This window comes from Littorina saxatilis, linkage group LG1 (assembly GCF_037325665.1).
Source record: "Littorina saxatilis isolate snail1 linkage group LG1, US_GU_Lsax_2.0, whole genome shotgun sequence".
NCBI classification, from domain to species: domain Eukaryota; kingdom Metazoa; phylum Mollusca; class Gastropoda; order Littorinimorpha; family Littorinidae; genus Littorina; species Littorina saxatilis.
Window position 1 is genome coordinate 55,658,632 of NC_090245.1, and position 20,056 is coordinate 55,678,687.

Sequence of the window (20,056 nt, forward strand, 5' to 3'; positions counted from 1 at the left end):
TGATAAATGTCTTTGATGACGTCATATCCGGCTTTTCTTGAAAGTTGAGGCGGCACTGTCACGCTCTCATTTTTCAACCAAATTGGTTGAAATTTTGGTCAAGTAATCTCCGACGAAGCCCGGACTTCGGTATTGCATTTCAGCTTGGTGGCTTAAAAATTAATTAATGACTTTGGTCATTAAAAATCTGAACATCGTAAAAAAAATTTTTTTTTTATAAAACGATCCAAATTTACGTTCATCTTATTCTCCATCATTTTCTGATTCCAAAAACATATAAATATGTTATATTTGGATTAAAAACAAGCTCTGAAAAATTAAAAATTATGATCAAAATTAAAATTTTCGAAATCAATTTAAAAACACTTTCATCTTATTCCTTGTCGGTTCCTGATTCCAAAAACATATAGATATGATATGTTTGGATTGAAAACACGCTCAGAAAGTTAAAACGAAGAGAGGTACAGAAAAGCGTGCTATCCTTCTCAGCGCAACTACTACCCCGCTCTTCTTGTCAATTTCACTGCCTTTGCCATGAGCGGTGGACTGACGATGCTACGAGTATACGGTCTTGCTGCGTTGCATTGCGTGCAGTTTCATTCTGTGAGTTCGACAGCTACTTGACTAAATGTTGTATTTTCGCCTTACGCGACTTGTTTCGTTTTGTTTAGCGTGTTTCTTCGTTAGTTTTTTGTGTGGTTTTTGTTGTTGTTGAGTATGTTGGTTAGTTTGTACCTTCCGTTTGTTTAAATCGAAACAGTAATGTCATAATGATACCAGTGATGGGGGTTTCATGAGGCTGATGCTTCTTCTTCTTCACACACTTCTCCTCATACACCCACACTCGCGACATCACACTGGGGACTTCCTCTTCACCACACATATCACAAGACACTGCACACAAATCACTCTCCAACCCCACCCAACCCACCTCTGTTTTTTACCAGCAACAGCTACTACTGCTAGTGCACATGCACGTGCGCGCACTTTGACCCACGGGTCTAGCGGAGTTAGAGACGGCATAGGACGCGATACCTACAACATCCATCGACATACACAACGCTACCTGTGCGCTACCATACATAATCTAAGACCTCAAAACATCTGAGACGAATTCAGGTCTTACAAAAGAGGGAGTATGAAAATAAAGGAGGCAACTTTACAGGGGTTTTGAACAGAACATTGGAAAAAGCAAGGTCTTAAAAGGGGGATGGGGTGGGGTGATTCGGGGTCTGAAATTGGGCGGGGGGGGGGGGGGGGGGCTTAAAAGGAAAGTTCCACTGTACTACATGCGCGCGCGCAATGACCAATAGGTCTGGCGGAGTGGCGACTGAATGCAGTCACAACGCAAACTTTGTGCCAACCATACCAACTGTTGCGCTCACAGACTGCCAGTTCCCACTACTGTTGCTACAGCCATTCACTACTAACTCGAACTCGTGTGGCGGCGGTCAACAATTGGACGACCTGCGCTTTGAGTCCAGCCTCGCTGGTGCTGCTTCACACTCTTGTACAGTCGCCGTCTGTGTGTTGGTTTGACGGGTCGACCGTTATTTTGGTGTATTGCATTTGTACAGGTAAGTGAACTATCTTTTTAAAAAACAAGAAAATTGATTCTGAATTTTGGAACGTTGGCAGTCTCTTTGTTTTTCGATTTGAACTATCTTTTGTAATTATGCATGCTTCAAGCCGGTACTTCTTTCCTTCCCTAACTCCCACCTTTTTCTCTCCCCCTCTCTCTCACAAGCACGCATGCACGCAAACACAGCATGTGCAGTATTAAATCAAAATGTTGGGGTTGATTAAAATCTTGCACGGTCGTTTTGCTTCCTTTTTTTCGCGTTAGACTGGTTCTCCTCCAAAATTAAAACACAAACGTGTTTTTGTGTGTGTGTGTGTGTGTGTGTGTGTGGTTTTTTGTTGTTGACAAAAATGAAGTAATGAAAGAAATTCAAAAACAGATAGACTGCTAACGTTCCAAAATCCAAAATATTAAAAACGAAAAAAAACCGAAAAAAAAGGTTATTTATTGGAAAGTTCAAGTTTATACAAAAAAAGGGCTTGTGAATGTCTTGTTTTGTCAAAAATTAAACGTACCAATAACTAACCTTTCCTGTTTTATGATCATGTAGTCAGAAAAGATCGCCAAAAAAACGTTTAAATGGTGAGTCAACAGGTACAAACTCCTATCACTCAAACTATGTTCGTTTTGCTTTTCCTGCAATTATTGGTTTGTTTGTTTGTTTGTTTGCTTAACGCCCAGCCGACCACGAAGGGCCATATCAGGGCGGTGCTGCTTTGACTTTTAACGTGCGCCACACACAAGACAGAAGTCGCAGCACAGGCTTTATGTCTCACCCAGTCACATTATTCTGACACCGGACCAACCAGTCCTAGCACTAACCCCATAATGCCAGACGCCAGGCGGAGCAGCCACTAGATTGCCAATTTTAAAGTCTTAGGTATGACCCGGCCGGGGTTCGAACCCACGACCTCCCGATCACGGGGCGGACGCCTTACCACTAGGCCAACCGTGCCGGTTGCAATTATTGGTGCAATCTCTGCATATCCTGAATAATTATAAAATAAAATAGATAAAAAGAGTTCAACACGTTGAATAAAAGATTTAACTGACAATCCAGTCAGTTATTTTCCAACAACATATCCATATATCATGTTATACAAAAAAAAGTCCTTACACAAATCACTTATTTTTTTAAATCCCTGCGCTTAAAACTGTACCCACGGAATACGCGCGATATAAGCCTCATATTGATTGACTGATTGATTGACTTCCACTGAAGGATAATAGAACCCTGTGACAAGCCATCGGGATACATGTATAGTGGAACCTCCACTTTGAGACCCCCCAAAATCTGACAAAATTAGGTCTTAACAAATCGCGTAAGGCGAAATTACTACATTTAGTCAAGCTGTGGAACTCACAGATTGAAAATGAACGCACTGCCATTTTTCACAATGACCGTAGTCTGCCGCTCGTGCAAAACGCAGTGAAACTGACGAGCCTGTTTAGCGCGGTAGTGGTTTCGCTGTGCTGCATAGCACGCTGTTCTGTACCTCTCTTCGTTTTAACTTTCTGAGCGTGTTTTTAATCCAAACATATCATATCTATATGTTTTTGGAATCGGGAACCGACAAGGAATAAGATGAAATTGTTTTTAAATCGATTTCGGAAATTTAATTTTGATCATGATTTTTATATTTTCAGACAGAGCTTGCTTTTAAACCGAATATAACATATTTATATGTTTTTGGAATCAGGAAATGATAAAGAATAAGATGAAAGTAAATTTGGATCGTTTTATATATAAAAAAATATTTACAATTTTCAGATTTTTAATGACCAAAGTCATTAATTAATTTTTAAGCCACCAAGCTGAAATACAATACCGAAGTCCGGCCTTCGTCGAAGATTGCTTTACAAAAATTTCAATCAATTTGATTGAAAAATGAGGGTGTGACAGTGCCGCCTCAACTTTTACAAAAAGCCGGATATGATGTCATCAAAGACATTTATCGAAAAAAATGAAAAAAACTTCTGGGGATATCATACCCAGGAACTCTCATGTAAAATGTCATAAAGATCAGTCCAGTAGTTTGGTCTGAATCGCTCTACACACACACACATACACCACGACCCTCGTCTCGATTCCCCCTCTATGTTACAACATTTAGTCAAAACTTGACTAAATGTAAAAAGGGGGTAAATTAAACAGAGGTTTTGAACAGAAAGTCTGAGAAAACAGGGTCTTTAAATGGAGGGGGACTTAAATTGGGGGGGGGGGGGGGGGGGGTCATAAAACGGAGGTTCCAATGTAGTGCCATGCGAGGAAGAGAGCGGATCGCGGAGGAAGTCTATAAGAAGAACAAGTCCCAAAAGCTTTTACCGGAGACTCAGCAAGTAATTACGCTTGAATCTGCCCCGAGCTGTTACAAGTTTGAGTTCATGCACAGTCCTAGAACCAAGGCACGGCTAGCCAATTAGTTTTAATGATACCATGATACAAACTCCTGTGGCACAGCTAGACAATTACTTTTAATGACACTATGATACAAGCACCGGTGTTTCAGCTAGACAATTACTGTTAATGACACTAGTTCCCATGGGCGCGCCGTGTTTGTGACACTTGTTCCCCATTTTAGACTTTCTCTGTGAACTGGACTAACAGAGTTACATGGCCACGTTTGTAAGTGTCAAGTTACCAAGAAGAAACTTCCCATGAGAGCTGCATCAAAGAGTTAACGAGGTCAATAGTTAGATGCATTAAAATCTATTTGTACGATTGTGAACAGACTTTCTTCCTGTCAGAGCTGAATTAAAGCGTAAATTGGCTGCCATCTCTTGCAAGTAAACTTTATTCTTTAACGTTTTGATGCAGGCACTTGTTTAGAGCTAGTATAGCTGTATTAATTCCCCTCCTTCGTTGATTTAAGTTTCTTTTCCTTTACCTCCAAATGACTGTGTCCCGAGAAACCTCCAGCACGTGGGCTGAGTGAAGTCAGTGCCTTGACGACTGTCATCGAAGCTTTAGTAATGATAAGGAAGAGGGGCAATGGAAATCGGGAATGATAAGATTAAAGAAAAGAGGAGGGGGGGGGGGTGTTAGGGGAGGGGGGGGGGGGAGAAATCAATCAAGTCAGGCCCCCTTCCCTCTATTCATCCCTCCCGGTGTTTATGATCAAGACTGGCTCCGTCTCAGACACGCAGTTCAAACGGTCACGGCCTGCCCAGTGATTTTATGCAAAAGCATCTTCCTCGCACATCCAATCCCAACGGGCGACAACTCGGGTGTCAGAGACAACCCCGGCCTGTCTCGGCGCACCAACGACCCCAGACAATGGCACGGTGGCGAGATGTTACCGAGAACTCTCCTTGGGACCAGCACTGTCGGTCAATTTCGGGGTTTAAATGAGACTAATTCTGTAAGAAAAACACTGTCAGTCCCGGATGGCGAAACCCGGTGACTGCGTGTGGTCAGCGACATGACAATCGCAGATGATGGTCAGGGTGATGTCACAGAGCCCAGCTGATTGCATTCTGTCGTTCATGGCCGCCAAGCATCCCCAAGGACTATTCAGGTTCCTCACACTGTCAACCGCACATGTATGCGATCAGTGTGGCCCACACACTTCTGCGTCAACTCACACACTGGCATTCCACCTTAACCGCATAAAGCGATCAATCAGTAGACTTCGTAAGCGAAATTCCCACAGATCAATAGCGATGAGCGTCAGCCAAAGCTGCTGTGTCCACAATCAAGGCGTTACGTGTGTGATGCTGTTCCATGGGGGAGAGAGGATCTAAGCCATGCCTTTGGTAAACCGCACACACCTCGTAATGAGATTAGCGTTAGCCAAATTAGGAAAGTCGCAAAAAGCCTGAGCTGAATTGTTGGGCGTTTTTACATTTAGTCAAGTTTTGACTAAACGTTTTAACATAGAGGGGGGAATCGAGACGAGGGTCGTGGTGTATGTGTGTCTGTCTGTCTGTCTGTGTGTGTGTGTGTAGAGCGATTCAGACTAAACTACTGGACCGATCTTTGTGAAATTTGACATGAGAGTTCCTGGGTATGATATCCTCAGACGTTTTTTTCATTTTTTTGATAAATGTCTTTAATGACGTCATATCCGGCTTTTCGTGAAAGTTGAGGCGGCACTGTCACGCCCTCATTTTTCAACCAAATTGGTTGAAATTTTGGTCAAGTAATCTCCGACGAAGCCCGGACTTCGGTATTGCATTTCAGCTTGGTGGCTTAAAAATTAATTAATGACTTTGGTCATTAAAAATCTGAAAATTGTAAAAAAAAATTTTTTTTTATAAAACGATCCAAATTTACGTTCATCTTATTCTCCATCATTTTCTGATTCCAAAAACATATAAATATGTTATATTTGGATTAAAAACAAGCTCTGAAAATTAAAAATATAAAAAGTATGATCAAAATTAAATTTTCGAAATCAATTTAAAAACACTTTCATCTTATTCCTTGTCGGTTCCTGATTCCAAAAACATATAGATATGATATGTTTGGATTGAAAACACGCTCAGAAAGTTAAAACGAAGAGAGGTACAGAAAAGCGTGCTATCCTTCTCAGCGCAACTACTACCCCGCTCTTCTTGTCAATTTCACTGCCTTTGCCATGAGCGGTGGACTGGCGATGCTACGAGTATACGGTCTTGCTGCGTTGCATTGCGTTCAGTTTCATTCTGTGAGTTCGACAGCTACTTGTGGGTGGTGTGTGTGTGTGTGTGTGTGAGTGTGTGTGTGTGTCTGTGTCTTTGTCTGTGTGTGTGTGTGGGTGTGTGTGTGTGTGTGTGTGTGTGTGTGTCTGTCTGTCTGTGTGTGTGTGTAGAGCGATTCAGACCAAACTGCTGGACCGATCTTTATGAAATTTGACATGAGAGTTCCTGGGAATGATATCCCCGGACGTTTTTTCTTTTTTTCGATAAATACCTTTGATGACGTCATATCCGGTTTTTTGTGGGTTCCTGATTCCAAAAACATATAGATATGATATGTTTGGATTAAAAACACGCTCAGAAAGTTAAAAAGAATAGAGATAAAGAAAAGCGTGCTATCCTTCTCAGCGCAACTGCTACCCCGCTCTTCTTGTCAATTTCACTGCCTGTGCATCGAGCGGTGGACTGACGATGCTACGAGTATACGCTCTTGCTGTAAAAATGCAGTGAGTTCAGTTTCATTCTGTTAGTTCGACAGCTTGACTAAATGTTGTAATTTCGCCTTACGCGACTTGTTTATTTGTGTGTTCATTTTTACATTTAGTCAAGTTATGACTAAATGTTTTAACATCGAGGGAGGAATCGAGACGAGGGTCGTGGTGTATGTGTGTGTGTATGTGTGTGTGTGTGTGTGTGTGTGTGTGTGTGTGTGTGTGTGCGTGCGTGCAGAGCGATTCAGACCAAACTACTGGACCGATCTTTATGAAATTTGACATGAGAGTTCCTGGGTATGATATCCTCAGACGTTTTTTGCATTTTTTTGATAAATGTCTTTGATGACGTCATATCCGGCTTTCCGTGAAAGTTGAGGCGGCACTGTCACGCCCTCATTTTTCAACCAAATTGGTTGAAATTTTGGTCAAGTAATGTTCGACGAAGCCCGGACTTCGGTATTGCATTTCAGCGTGGTGGCTTAAAAATTAATTAATGACTTTGGTAATTAAAAATCTGAAAATTGTAAAAAAAATAAATTTTTTATAAAACGATCCAAATTTACGTTCATCTTATTCTCCATCATTTGCTGATTCCAATAACATATAAATATGTTATATTTGGATTAACAACAAGCTCTGAAAATTAAATATATAAAAATTATTATCAAAATTAAATTGTCGAAATCAATTTAAAAAAATCTTATTCCTTGTCGGTTCCTGATTCCAAAAACATATAGATATGATATGTTTGGATTAAAAACACGCTCAGAAAGTTAAAACGAAGAGAGGTACAGAAAAGCGTGCTATCCTTCCCAGCGCAACTACTACCCCGCTCTTCTTGTCAATTTCACTGCCTATGCCGTGAGCGGTGGACTGACGATGCTACGAGTATACTACGGTCTTGCTGCGTTGCATTGCGTTCAGTTTCATTCTGTGAGTTCGACAGCTACTTGACTAAATGTTGTATTTTCGCCTTACGCGACTTGTTGTTCATTCAAGAAGGGTTGGTGGTTACGAAAGTAATATTAAAAAATATCTATCTATCATATATATATATATATCAAAAATTAAAAAAATTCAGTACAAGAACAAAGGAAAGAAAAACTGGTGGTGGGTGGATGAAGAAAGGATACACCATCTTTAAATAAAGTGCTTCAGTTTGTAAAGCTTCAGAGTGGGGTGGGGTAGGGATTGGGAAGGGGGTGGTGGCGGAGAAGACACACAGCGGCTGAAACACAGCACTCTAACAGCAGGGACTGAGAGTACCAGCTTGAGGCGGCCGGAAGGACAGGAACATCACGGCGGCACGCACAGCGCTAGCTGCTGCTTACACAAGCATTTTCTCCATCAGTTCCTGTCCGATAATGAACAAACGTCTCTTGCTACTAAACCTTGTTTTTAATCTCTCTCTCTCTCTCTCTCTCTCTCTCTCTCTCTCTCTCTCTCTCTCTCTCTCTCTCTCTCGTGTGTGTGTGTGTGTGTGTGTGTGTGTGAGTGTGAGTGAGAGAGAGAGAGAGCGAGGGAGTGAGAGTCGAAGAGAGTGAGGTCAGGTCAAAGCTCTGGTTCCGGAAACGTACAGATATTTGTGCAGAGAAAATGGACTCGCCCAGTTAGGCTGATACTTGTTACAAAATAAATGTTTACGTCTGCGCCTACTATAGAATGTATAAACCTCACCCAACAGAATATCATGCGATTGAATGTCTTCAAATTCGTCTTTAATTTTTCTTTTTGTCTTAGAAAATGAAAAGCTGCAAAACTAACGTTTAACCTTTGGGTGAACGTCAACATCTTGCATCTCCAACGTGTTCCGTGTTTGCCACCCCTATACGAATTAAACTTTCAGTTAACAGTAGGCTTCTCGAAATTTACCAAACATTACAACAACATGAAAACCGAACTCACAGTTTAAAACTGTGATCTCTCATCGCGTGGATAAAGAATGGCTTCTTGACGACGACAAAATAAGAACAGCCCGAGAATAGAAGCCATAGTATACTATAAACTGAGGTCGCCAAATCGATTTTGGGTGTACATGTACCCTTAGTTGAGTGGCGTTCACGTGAGCCCTGTTAAAGAAATGTTGATCCGAAAGTGTGTCAGATAGCTAACTTGAGTGCCTTTAATTGCAAAGAGTGTTTGAATGAAATGACACAGTAATGAATGGGTTACACACATTGGTGCAATACTTGTTTTGCTAAGTTAAGAATAAACTGCAATGTTGACTGAGGTCTCCAAGCTCACACATAAAGGATTGATAGCTTCTCGAAAATTCTATCAAAGTCAGAACAGGTTTTGAACAGAATCCTCTGAACAGATCAAAATCATCAACCTAAAACAATGAGGATGACTTCTTGACAAAATCAAATCTAAAAAGAGAAAACGCATGTTGCCAACCTCATAAAGAAACGATGACCTCTGGACAGTTAAACAACACAAAACAGCCCGAGAATAAAATCCACCGTGTAAACTAACATCACCGACCTTAAAGGTGGTCGTCTACATTTTTGCTTTTTTTCAATGTTAGATTTCGATACAAAATTATGTCAAATGATGAATGAACCATGGGGAAAAAAGTTATAGAAAAAAATATATGTAAAAAAAGATTTTATTTTTGGGTAGCGTGACTCACGCTTCCAATATTTTGTTTCTGTTTGCTGAGAACATGTGCTTTGCCTAAAAATACTGACCAATCAAATTCATGTCACTATGCTTATAGCCACGCCCAAACAAGTGCGGCAACAGTTTGACACTGGAGAGCTGTCCACGCTTTTTTTTAAACGCACGAAATGCACGGGATTTGAGAGGAGTTTTGCGCTTGGCATTTTCCAAATAAGGATATCCTACTATGAGTACTACGCTGGAATACTACAATTCATTTTCAAACGGCTACACTGGCTTCGTCTTTCCCGATCGAAAGGGGGTGTATTGTTGATATTTGTAAATAATAGACTGCATTTTAATGGTCAAATGGTGATTTCGGTATAAAAATGTAGACAAGGATCTTTAAAGACAAAGAGGGACCTTCTCCCGTGCCGGAAAACACAGGTAGGGTAATTTTCTCTTCCAGCAAATTTCTCTTTCACTGAAAAAAACCCGTCCACTTCAACACCCCTAATAATCACTCCTGAAACCAGAGAGACAGAACGAGTTACTGTTTCAACCCACGAAGAAGAGCGGTAAAGAATGGAAAAATGCCGGTAGAATCTGAGCCAATTAGCGCTTCACTCAGCCGTTTCCACACGATTTCAAAGATGGGGAAAAAAATAAATAGCTTAAACAAAAAGACTAGTGGCAGAAGAAGCTCAGAAGACTCACCCGCAAAGCCAAGATTTAGGCTAGCAAAGACAAGTACAAACAAAATGGTAGTGTCAAAAACAGAAACACTGCTTCTTTGATTGGGCAATTGTTGCATAGTTCTTCCGGTGAAAAAAGTTCGGATTATCATCTTAGATTTGGTCAGGCTTCTACGTCCGCTAAAAACACCCCTCCACTTTAGACAAATATCAAAAATCAATGTCCTGACTGCTAAATATCCTGACGGAATGAAATTTTTAGAAAGGAACCGAAGAAGAAATTGCCGTCGGCGTAGGATTCACGGGCAGACGACTTTTAATTAAGTATTATCGAGGACACTCGTTTTTAAGTTCATGGGTTTGAAAGTGACCTTAAAAATGTTGTTAGCTCAAGGTTATTCAAACTGGCAATTCTTATGACAACTGCGACACGTCAGAATACTGTTGCCAAGACCCCCACTGATTGTGACATTCAACTTTCATTTCAGCGATTTCTCGCGAGGGCCGAAGTTCGCTTGCTCCTTAAGTTATATTCCCCATTAGTTTTTAACTTAAACAACAAAATCAGTTACTTTGCCTTTAATTGTTTCTCATTTCGTTTCACCTTTTGTCTATGGGGATTAGGACATGTACAAATCAAAGTAGTTTGTTTACAAATGTCCCACGTACACACACGAAGACGCACATCCCTGTTTCTGTTGACTTTAACGGACCCCCACACCACGCACGCACCCCCGCACACACTCTCTGTCTCTCTCTTCCGACCTCGCAGATAATTTTATGTCCAGTTCCAGCATATAATTGAAGATAGTGTGTTGCTGATACCCTATTTCTTATTTCAGGTCAGGATATAACATAGTGTTTCCCGAGTCGACTTGCGGGTAACCGTGGCAAAAAGGAGCAGCGATTCTGCTAAACAGCTAGTCCTTTTTTCCACGTCAGTTTTCATCTCCTACGAATCTTCATATGACAAGTGCTCTTGGTAGTACAACAAAGTGAGTATTTAATCTTTTTTTTCGAGCATAGACGAGGACTGATTGTAAACAAGAGGCAACTGCTTCATCTATTTCATCTGATCTTATCTCTTGTCTCCATCACTCTCTCTCTCTCTAATTGCAAAACACTGGCTCGGTCTTCTTGGGCTTTACCTGGTAATAAATTGTCTGACCGGGGTCAGGAGGCAGGGATGGTTGAGAGGAGGAGGCTTTGAATGATACTGTTTACAAAAGCACGATGATTGCACGTACGCCGCTTTAACAATCTCAATCAATCAATCAATCAATAAGAAGCTTATATCGCGCGTATCCTGTGGGTACAGTTCTAAGCGCTTGTCGAAGAGTTGTCAACACAGGACTAACAAAAAAAAATAACATCTACAGACGGACATAAACCCTATCACACACTAGCAGACCCTAATAAACATACAACAATGTACACATCAATAGCTAGGTCCAAAATCTGCAGGACAATGACGGCCTCCGCCCAGCCCGAGGACCCTGCAGAGGTGGCGGACTGGATGACGTACCGCTTGACCAACCGCAACGACTCCTGCCCCACTCACCCCTCCCTGGACAACTCGCCATGGAACTCCTCCCTGCACACCAGCTGGTCTCATTGTCTCAACTCAACCGCTCACCTCCACACAGGTGGGTCAAAAGTACTATACGTCCACTTGGACACCTATATCCACAAGTCAAAATCGTGTCTGCCTCTTTGAAGCGAAGATTTAGGCATGCAAGGAGTCGCCAAAAACAGCGGCATTGCATCTTTAATCGGGCGTTTCTTCTTTTGAAACAAAAGCTACCTTCTTTTTACATTTAGTCAAGTTTTGACTAAATGTTTTAACATAGAGGGGGGAATCGAGACGAGGGTCGTGGTGTATGTGTGTGTGTGTCTGTCTGTGCGTGTGTGTGTGTAGAGCGATTCAGACTAAACTACTGGACCGATCTTTATGAAATTTGACGTGAGAGTTCCTGGGAATGATATCCCCGGATGTTTTTTTCCTTTTTTCGATAAATACCTTTGATGACGTCATATCCGGCTTTTTGTAAAAGTTGAGGCGGCACTGTCACACCCTCATTTTTCAATCAAATTGATTGAAATTTTGGCAAAGCAATCTTCGACGAAGGCCGGGGTTTGGTATTGCATTTCAGCTTGGTGGCTTAAAAACTAATGAGTGAGTTTGGTCATTAAAAATCGGAAACTTGTAATTAAAATTATTTTTTTATTAAACGATCCAAAAACAATTTCATTTTATTCTTCATCATCGGAAACTTGTAATTAAAATTATTTTTTTATTAAACGATCCAAAAACAATTTCATCTTATTCTTCATCATTTTCTGATTCCAAAAACATATAAATATGTTATATTTGGATTAAAAACAAGCTCTGAAATTTAAAACTATAAAAATTATGATCAAAATTAAATTTCCGAAATCGATTTAAAACCAATTTCATCTTATTCCTTGTCGGTTCCTGATTCCAAAAACATATAGATATGATATGTTTGGATTAAAAACACGCTCAGAAAGTTAAAACGAAGAGAGGTACAGAAAAGCGTGCTATGCAGCACAGCGAAACCACTAGCACTACAGCGCTGAACAGGCTCGTCAGTTTCACTCCGTTTTGCACAAGCGGCGGACTACGGTCATTGTGAAAATATGCAGTGCGTTCAGTTTCATTCTGTGAGTTCGACTGAGCTTGACTAAATGTTGTATTTTCGCCTTACGCGACTTGTTTGTGTATGCACTCATGTTCTCCACCACAGATCTATCCAGGTTGCTAAGGGAGATAATGATATGAGGATTCTTCCTCTTGGACAATTACTATCCAGGTTGTTAAAAGAGATAATAAGAGCATTCTTTCTCTTGGACGAATACTAACACCTGACAGCTTTCTGTACATAAGTTGGGATTTTTTTTGCTGAAAAAGTGCCTCCTACGCCATTCTGCAAAAATATTTCAGCAAAACAATTCCCATCCTGCCTTAGGAGGCGGCCACGCTGTTGATATCTTGTAAGTGTCGCCAGAAGTGCAAGGAAGCTCGGGCAGATCTGTTGTGGTGCATCAAGATTCAGAATCAGAAATACATTTTTATGATATATGTCAAAAACTCCTTTACTTAAGCAACATCCTGAAACTACGCTCATTGGACAATGCACTGGTTTGGATGAGACCGAAATTCGGGTCTGTCAACCCCTCCGCTTTCTCACACCACTCTTTCACTTCCCTCCCTCTGTGAAGACCGGCTCATCCCAATTGTGTTTTCCCTCTCAGCATATTATACGCTGCCTTTGCTAAAAAATCAAAATCCTCGGGGCATCTATAATGACTGTGCATGCCTACAATGAACACGCTTATGCTTTTTTCAATCTTTGTCTTTGTGTCTCTGTTCCAAAAGCAATGCAATGTGGTACCGAAAGAAACATCTCCAGATTTATGTAGTATGTAGTTTTATTATCTGATCTTATCACAGTCTTAAACAAAAATTCAAACGTTTCCACCAGGACTGAGCAACAACTCTCAACCAGAAGGCCCCAGCCTGTCAGAGCTGCTGGAGGAAGTTGCGACATTCCGGGCGGCAATGACCTTGGTGAGGTGGTTGCTGCCGCTGGTGGTGTTGGTGGGGGTGGTGGGCAACGCTGTCAGCCTCTTTGTGCTGCTGCGTCGCGGCATGCGTCGCACCTCTGCCTGCAGGTAAGGCTTTTCTGCCACCTTTCACGACACCTTGTGATTTTGTCTTTCTTTGTTGTTGTGTCATCTGTGTCTTGTTATGCTGCATGTCTAAATCCATCCCTGTCACGATTCACGACACCTTGTGATCTTTTCTTTCTCTGTTGTACTATAATCTGTGTCTTGTTATGCTGCATATCTGAAGTAAATCCATCCCTGCCACGATTCACCACACCTTGTGATCTTTTCTTTCTCTGTTGTACTATAATCTGTGTCTTGTTATGCGGCATATCTGAAGTAAATCCATCCCTGCCACGATTCACCACACCTTGTGATCTTTTCTTTCTCTGTTGTACTATAATCTGTGTCTTGTTATGCGGCATATCTGAAGTAAATCCATCCCTGCCACGATTCACCACACCTTGTGATCTTTTCTTTCTCTGTTGTACTATAATCTGTGTCTTGTTATGCGGCATATCTGAAGTAAATCCATCCCTGCCACGATTCACCACACCTTGTGATCTTTTCTTTCTCTGTTGTACTATAATCTGTGTCTTGTTATGCGGCATATCTGAAGTAAATCCATCCCTGCCACGATTCACCACACCTTGTGATCTTTTCTTTCTCTGTTGTACTATAATCTGTGTCTTGTTATGCGGCATATCTGAAGTAAATCCATCCCTGCCACGATTCACCACACCTTGTGATCTTTTCTTTCTCTGTTGTACTATAATCTGTGTCTTGTTATGCTGCATATCTGAAGTAAATCCATCCCTGCCACGATTCACCACACCTTGTGATCTTTTCTTTCTTTGTTGGTGCAGTGGTGTTATTTGTGTCTTGTTATGCTGCATATTTAAATCCATCCCCGACTTTATACTTACCCCCCTTTTGAGGCCCCTCATTTAAGACTTCCTCTTTTCAAGACCTTGCCTTTTTACATTGTTGGCTCACGTAAGTGTAGCCTATGCGATGCTAAACTTTGTCTGTCTGTGCGTGTGTATGTGTGCGTGTATGTGTGTGATAGAAACTTTAACATTTGACTAAACACCGAAATACTCATTTTACCTGGTTATTATCCAAGCAACAGCTTCAAAATATTGAAGCAATGATCAACATTTCGTCGGCACGTATGTAGTTAAAGTGTGTATCCAAAGAAAACGGGTGGTGGGGGGGGGGGGGGGGGGGGGGTAAAAACAGGTGACTGGTTTGTGTCGTGTGGTATGTAGACCAGGTCAAGGGTCAAGGTTAGGTCAGATCGCGTGAAGGATTGTGGTATAGATACAGTTATCACCGAGCTGCAGTTCGCCGATTCGGAGAAGACGATTTCACATTGTTCGGTTTCGTAGCTCCAGAAAAATAGATAAAGAAGATACCAAAGGAGATTTCCTACAGGTTAATCTGCACAGCGTGTTTCCAGTGTCTGCGCGAGGAAGCGCTGTCGAAATCTGCACAGCGTGTTTCCAGTGTCTGCGCGAGGAAGCGCTGTCGAAAGCGCAGTGTCGATCTGGCCATCTGGCAGTCGTGTCCCCGTAAGTAGGCTACAGACAGACAGATCTAGATCTAGTGTCTCGCACTCTTGCACCGTGTCACCTATGCTTACTCTGTGTGTGTGTGTATGTGTGGGAGTGATCGAGTTTGTGTTACTGTTTGTCGATTTCTTACGTGAGCCTTGAAGGCTTCGCCTCTTGTTTGTTCTTAACCTCTGTAAATTTACCTCCAATTTAAGACTCCTTCCTTCTTACGACCTTATTTTCTCAGATTTTGGGAAGTATTAAAAGGGGGGTTCCAACGCCTTTCATCAGACTGATCAGCTAGTAAATCTTACATTTGTCGGGAGGGCGAGAGTGGGTGGCTCACTAGTAGTGTTCTCTGTGTCCGCACCCTTCATCAAAATATCTTTAAAATGTAGCATAGTCTTACTATGCAAGTTACCGCATAGGCAAACGTACCTCATGGTTTGATCTTTACTATGTGTAATGCACACTGAAAATGATTTCTTAGCATTAAAGGCACAGTAAGCCTCCCGTAAACCATCACAGAGCTCCCCGAGCGTCTACATACAGTACAAGCATACTTCCATTTGAACGCTCACCGAACGGGAACATCCTGGCTGCTTTCTGTCGAGCGTGAGAAATTTTCAAAGAATTTATTTTCGTGGACTTGTTCCTCTACAACAATGGCGCCTCGTTTTGGTGCTGGACGGCTGTTATGAATATTCAATACCGGAAATCACGCCCGGACAGTAAGCCTCCCGTAAACCATCACAGATACTGTCAGGCTTTTACACACAGTACAAACACCCTTCCATTTGAACTCTCACCAAACGGGAACATCCTAGGTGCCCTATGTAAAGAGCAAGCAATTTTTAAAGAATTAATTTTGCAGATTGTCTCGAACACTTTTTGGACCCATCCTGAACTCAGGTCAAAACTGAGTTACTTCCCTTCGGGTCTCATTCTATCGATGTAAACTGGCAATTGCCGTGGATCGATGATTATCAGAATGTTTTTGGACCGTGGTGCGTTTTTGCGCTAGACCTAACTTTTAAAATCTAAATAATAAATTGACAGCTTGTTACACAAACATTCTTACAAAAGAATTATTTTTTTCATCAAGAAAAGATCAGTACAATTCGAAGTTGTGAAAGTTTGAAAAAAGAAAAGCCCGGAAACAGGGTCATGCAAGGGTCGTAGCAGACGACGGTTTATGCATATCGCTGTTCCTCTCAACAGTCAAAAGCCATCGCTAGAGTTCTTGTGAACCACAGCCGTTTGTTTTGTGCATAAAAACGTGCTATTGTAGATAAGCTCACATCGAGTTGCATTCAAATGACTAACTGACGACTACATTGTGAAAAAGGGAAACTGGATCACACGGGTTCACGATGGCTCAGGGGTAAGATAAACCACACAAAAATAAATTCTTTGAAAATTGTTCGCTCTTTACGGAGGGCACCTAGGATGTTCTCAATCGGTGAGTGTTTAAATGAAAGGGTGTTTGTACTGTGTGTAAAAGCCTGACCGTATCTGTGATGGTTTACGGGAGGCTTACTGTGCCTTTAAGCAAGCAACTGTTGGCCCCCCAAACTACCGAACTGCAAAAGATGCATCACTGTGAATGTAACCTGGTGTGCATGCAACTTCAGTGTCTGTGCCTCTAAAGTTTTCACCTGCAGCTTGACCTGTGAACCTGTGTGCAGGTATCTGGCCTGCCTGGCAGTGGCCGACACAGCCGTGTTGCTGGCCTCAGCCCTCAAGACGTGGGTGCGAGTGGTGTGGGGCTTTGAGCTGCTGCACACGTCCCAGGTGTCCTGCAAGCTGCTTATCTTCACCACACACCTCTCCCTCACCGCCGCTGCCTGGCTCATCGTGGCGGTCACGGCGGAGCGATTCCTGGTCGTCTGGATGCCGCTGAGGTCCACGGAGGTGTGCAATGTGGCGCGCTCCCGCGTGGTGATGGCAGGCATCCTGGTGGCCCTGGCCTGCATCAACTCTCACGTCTTCTGGACGGCCGAGTTGGTACCCGTGTCCCCTCAACGCTCACTCAGCCCCTCGGGTGTGCAGTGCGCGAGTTACGCCTACAGGACACTGGCGTGTCAGGTGTTCCCCTGGGTGCATCTGGCGATGTACTGCTTCCTGCCGGCCGTGCTGCTGCTGTGCCTCAACACCCTCATCCTCTACAAGCTGTTCCAGCACCGCCAGGCCATCACCGCCAACCAGGACAGCAGGAGCTCTCGCTCCTCGTCCAACAACCGCAACATCTACACAGCCAACGGCCACGACTACTACAAAAACCACCCACACCCCATCATGCCCCGCAACCGATCCCAGACCAAGCTGTTGCTGCAGCAACAAGGGCCGCCATCCAGACGGTCGTCCAGCCACACCCCGCAGCACTTTCACCGCCGCCTGGCCCCCATGCTGCTGGGCGTGTCCTTCTGCTGGATCCTGCTGACCACCCCTCAGACCATCTACGCCCTGGCCGCCCCCCGCCCCCAGGACCTGGAGGACCTGGGCAAGCAGTACTTGATCAAGACGCTCTGCTTCCTCCTCATGTACCTCAACCACGCCCTCAACTTCTTCCTCTACTGCCTGACGGGGCAGCGTTTTCGTCAAGAGCTGCGCAGAGGCCTGAATTGTTCAGGCAGCGACAAGGACCTGAGGTTGAGGCAGGTTCTGCTCATCAAGTGGGCCAGGAACGGGCTGAACAAGGGCAGTGGCCCCGACGCCATCGAGGGCAAGTGGGCCGCCCAGAACGGTGAGCAGGGCAAGCTGGTCAGGCAAGATGAAGTGGAAGATGCAGGCGACAGAGAGGTGGAAGACAGTTGGACCAGCAACAAGGAAGCCAAGAACAGTGACTTGGACGCACAAGAAGAAGGAACGGATGGTGTTCAGCAGGCTGCCGTCAGTTTGAACAGAATTGATTTGGATGGTCACAGCACAAACCATAGTATTGGTCACTTGGCCTTGATGGAACAAAACTCTTCTTCACAGATGGATCCTGCTTCATCATGAAACTGACCTCATCTTTCGGATGCTATGATTATCACATTTCAACTTCAATGCCACTTCTATTGTGCAAAAATATCACACAAGAACCTAAATGTTTGGGGATAAATGTTATTCAAATGTAAATAGTGACGGCCTTCTGGAATAAAACTGATTTTTGTTGATGGATGTATTTGCTCAAAGACTGTGTGTGTGTGCATGCATTGGTGTACCTGAGTGCGGCACTAGCATATTATAGGACACATTTTCTTATAATGTATAAAATGTATACGATAGTTAATTACTTTCCATGTGACCCATTTCACATTCATCCATCCACAAAACAAAAAAAAACACAGGCAAGAAAATCACAGAAGTGATTTAGCTGCTGTTCAGCTATGAGCAAGCTATGACTGACATATGTGCATGAAGTAATTCCTGGCGGCAAGTATTCAGGGACTTGTGCTCTGAAGCACTTGCAATACTCACATAAATATCACACAACAGCCATGAGAATGATCCCTGTCAGTTTAGTTTAACTTCAAAGTTTAACTGCGTGTTAGCGCTGTAGAAAGTCTTCCACACACCAACAAACACATACACACACACTGAAATGCAAACAGACTGGAAGTGAGTCTCTAACAGCAACAGAAAAAGACAATAAGCCATTAAACAATGAAATAAACTATAATTCAGAGAGACAACGCACACAGCTATAAAGAAAGATGCCACTTGATACAGGACTGTATCAGTTTATTCATGAAGAGAGTTTGTTTGTTTGTTTGTTTGCTTAACGCCCAGCCGACCACGAAGGGCCACATCAGGGCGGTCATGAAGAGAGTGGTGATAAAGAACATGAAATACAAGTAACAATACACACACACACACGTGCGCATATGCACACACACGTGCACACACAAACAAAAGAGACAGAGAAAAGCAAACAAACAAAACGCACAACAAAACATTGCCTTGCTTGTGTCTTCCCTGCAAGCGGCTGAACATTTTGTCAGATAAGTTCTGTCTAATTAATGTTTGTCTGTACACTTAAAAAACCGCTGGGTCGATATACATGTGAGCGCAACACTTTGTTTTGTCAATAATTAAACGTTCCAACAGCATACCTTTCTTGTTTTTTGAGACAAAAAGCAAGTATCTTCAGCAACGGAGAGAGACACAAATCTAACAAAAATGAGACTTCAGAGGAAGGATGGCAGATACATCCATAAAACAAGAAGAGCAAACGCTCGATCGAGTCACTTTCGCAGTTCTGAATATTATATGAGGCATCAGATGGACAGGAAGAAATTGCTATTCACAACACAATGAGTCACGTTCACATAAAATTTGAGCCCGGTCACTTTTATAGTTTCCGAGAAAAGCCCAACGTTAAGTTGTGTGTTGCCGAACAGAAAAGGCTAGTTATCTCCCTTGTTTTTCTGATAACGTTCGTAAAAGGCTACAGATGTAAATACTTTGATGTAAAGAATAATCCTACAAAGTTTCAATCACATCCGATGAACTTTGTCAAAGATATAAAATGTCTAATTTTTCCTTTGACGCTGACCTGTGACCTTGAAAAAGGTCAAAGGTCAACGAAACCATCGTTAAAGTGTAGAGGTCATTGGAGGTCACGACTAAACAAAATATGAGCCCGATCGCTTTGATAGTTTCCGAGAAAAGATATAAAATGTCTAATTTTTCCTTTGACGCTGACCTGTGACCTTGAAAAAGGTCAAAGGTCAACGAAACCATCGTTAAAGTGTAGAGGTCATTGGAGGTCACGACTAAACAAAATATGAGCCCGATCGCTTTGATAGTTTCCGAGAAAAGTCCAACGTTAAGGTGGTGTCTACGGACGGCCGGCCGGACGGCCGGCCGGACGGCCGGCCGGCCGGACAG

The 20,056-nt window shown here is 42.7% G+C and overlaps 2 protein-coding genes and 1 long non-coding RNA gene across 4 annotated transcripts in view; 2 read left to right on the forward strand and 1 right to left on the reverse strand.

Annotated features, from left to right (window-relative positions):
• The window catches only part of LOC138974665 (uncharacterized), a 300,124-nt gene that overhangs the window by 97,526 nt on the left and 182,542 nt on the right, over positions 1 to 20,056 (forward strand). The window lies entirely within an intron of this gene.
• The window catches only part of LOC138974570 (transient receptor potential cation channel subfamily M member 3-like), a gene marked incomplete in the record, with an annotated part of 158,009 nt that overhangs the window by 32,428 nt on the left and 105,525 nt on the right, over positions 1 to 20,056 (reverse strand).
• On the forward strand, positions 1,331 to 18,339 carry LOC138974624 (thyrotropin-releasing hormone receptor-like). 2 transcript variants are annotated; one of them, XM_070347349.1, is made up of 5 exons: positions 1,331 to 1,577; positions 10,835 to 10,987; positions 11,457 to 11,638; positions 13,499 to 13,688; positions 16,867 to 18,339. In XM_070347349.1, the coding sequence occupies exons 2-5, from the start codon at positions 10,959 to 10,961 to the stop codon at positions 18,179 to 18,181; spliced, it is 1,716 nt and encodes a 571-aa protein (XP_070203450.1). In that variant the 5' UTR covers positions 1,331 to 1,577; positions 10,835 to 10,958; the 3' UTR covers positions 18,182 to 18,339. The 2 variants fall into 2 exon arrangements, with proteins under 2 accessions (XP_070203450.1, XP_070203455.1); XM_070347354.1 differs by lacking the exon at positions 1,331 to 1,577 and having other exon boundaries at positions 10,838 to 10,987; positions 11,438 to 11,638.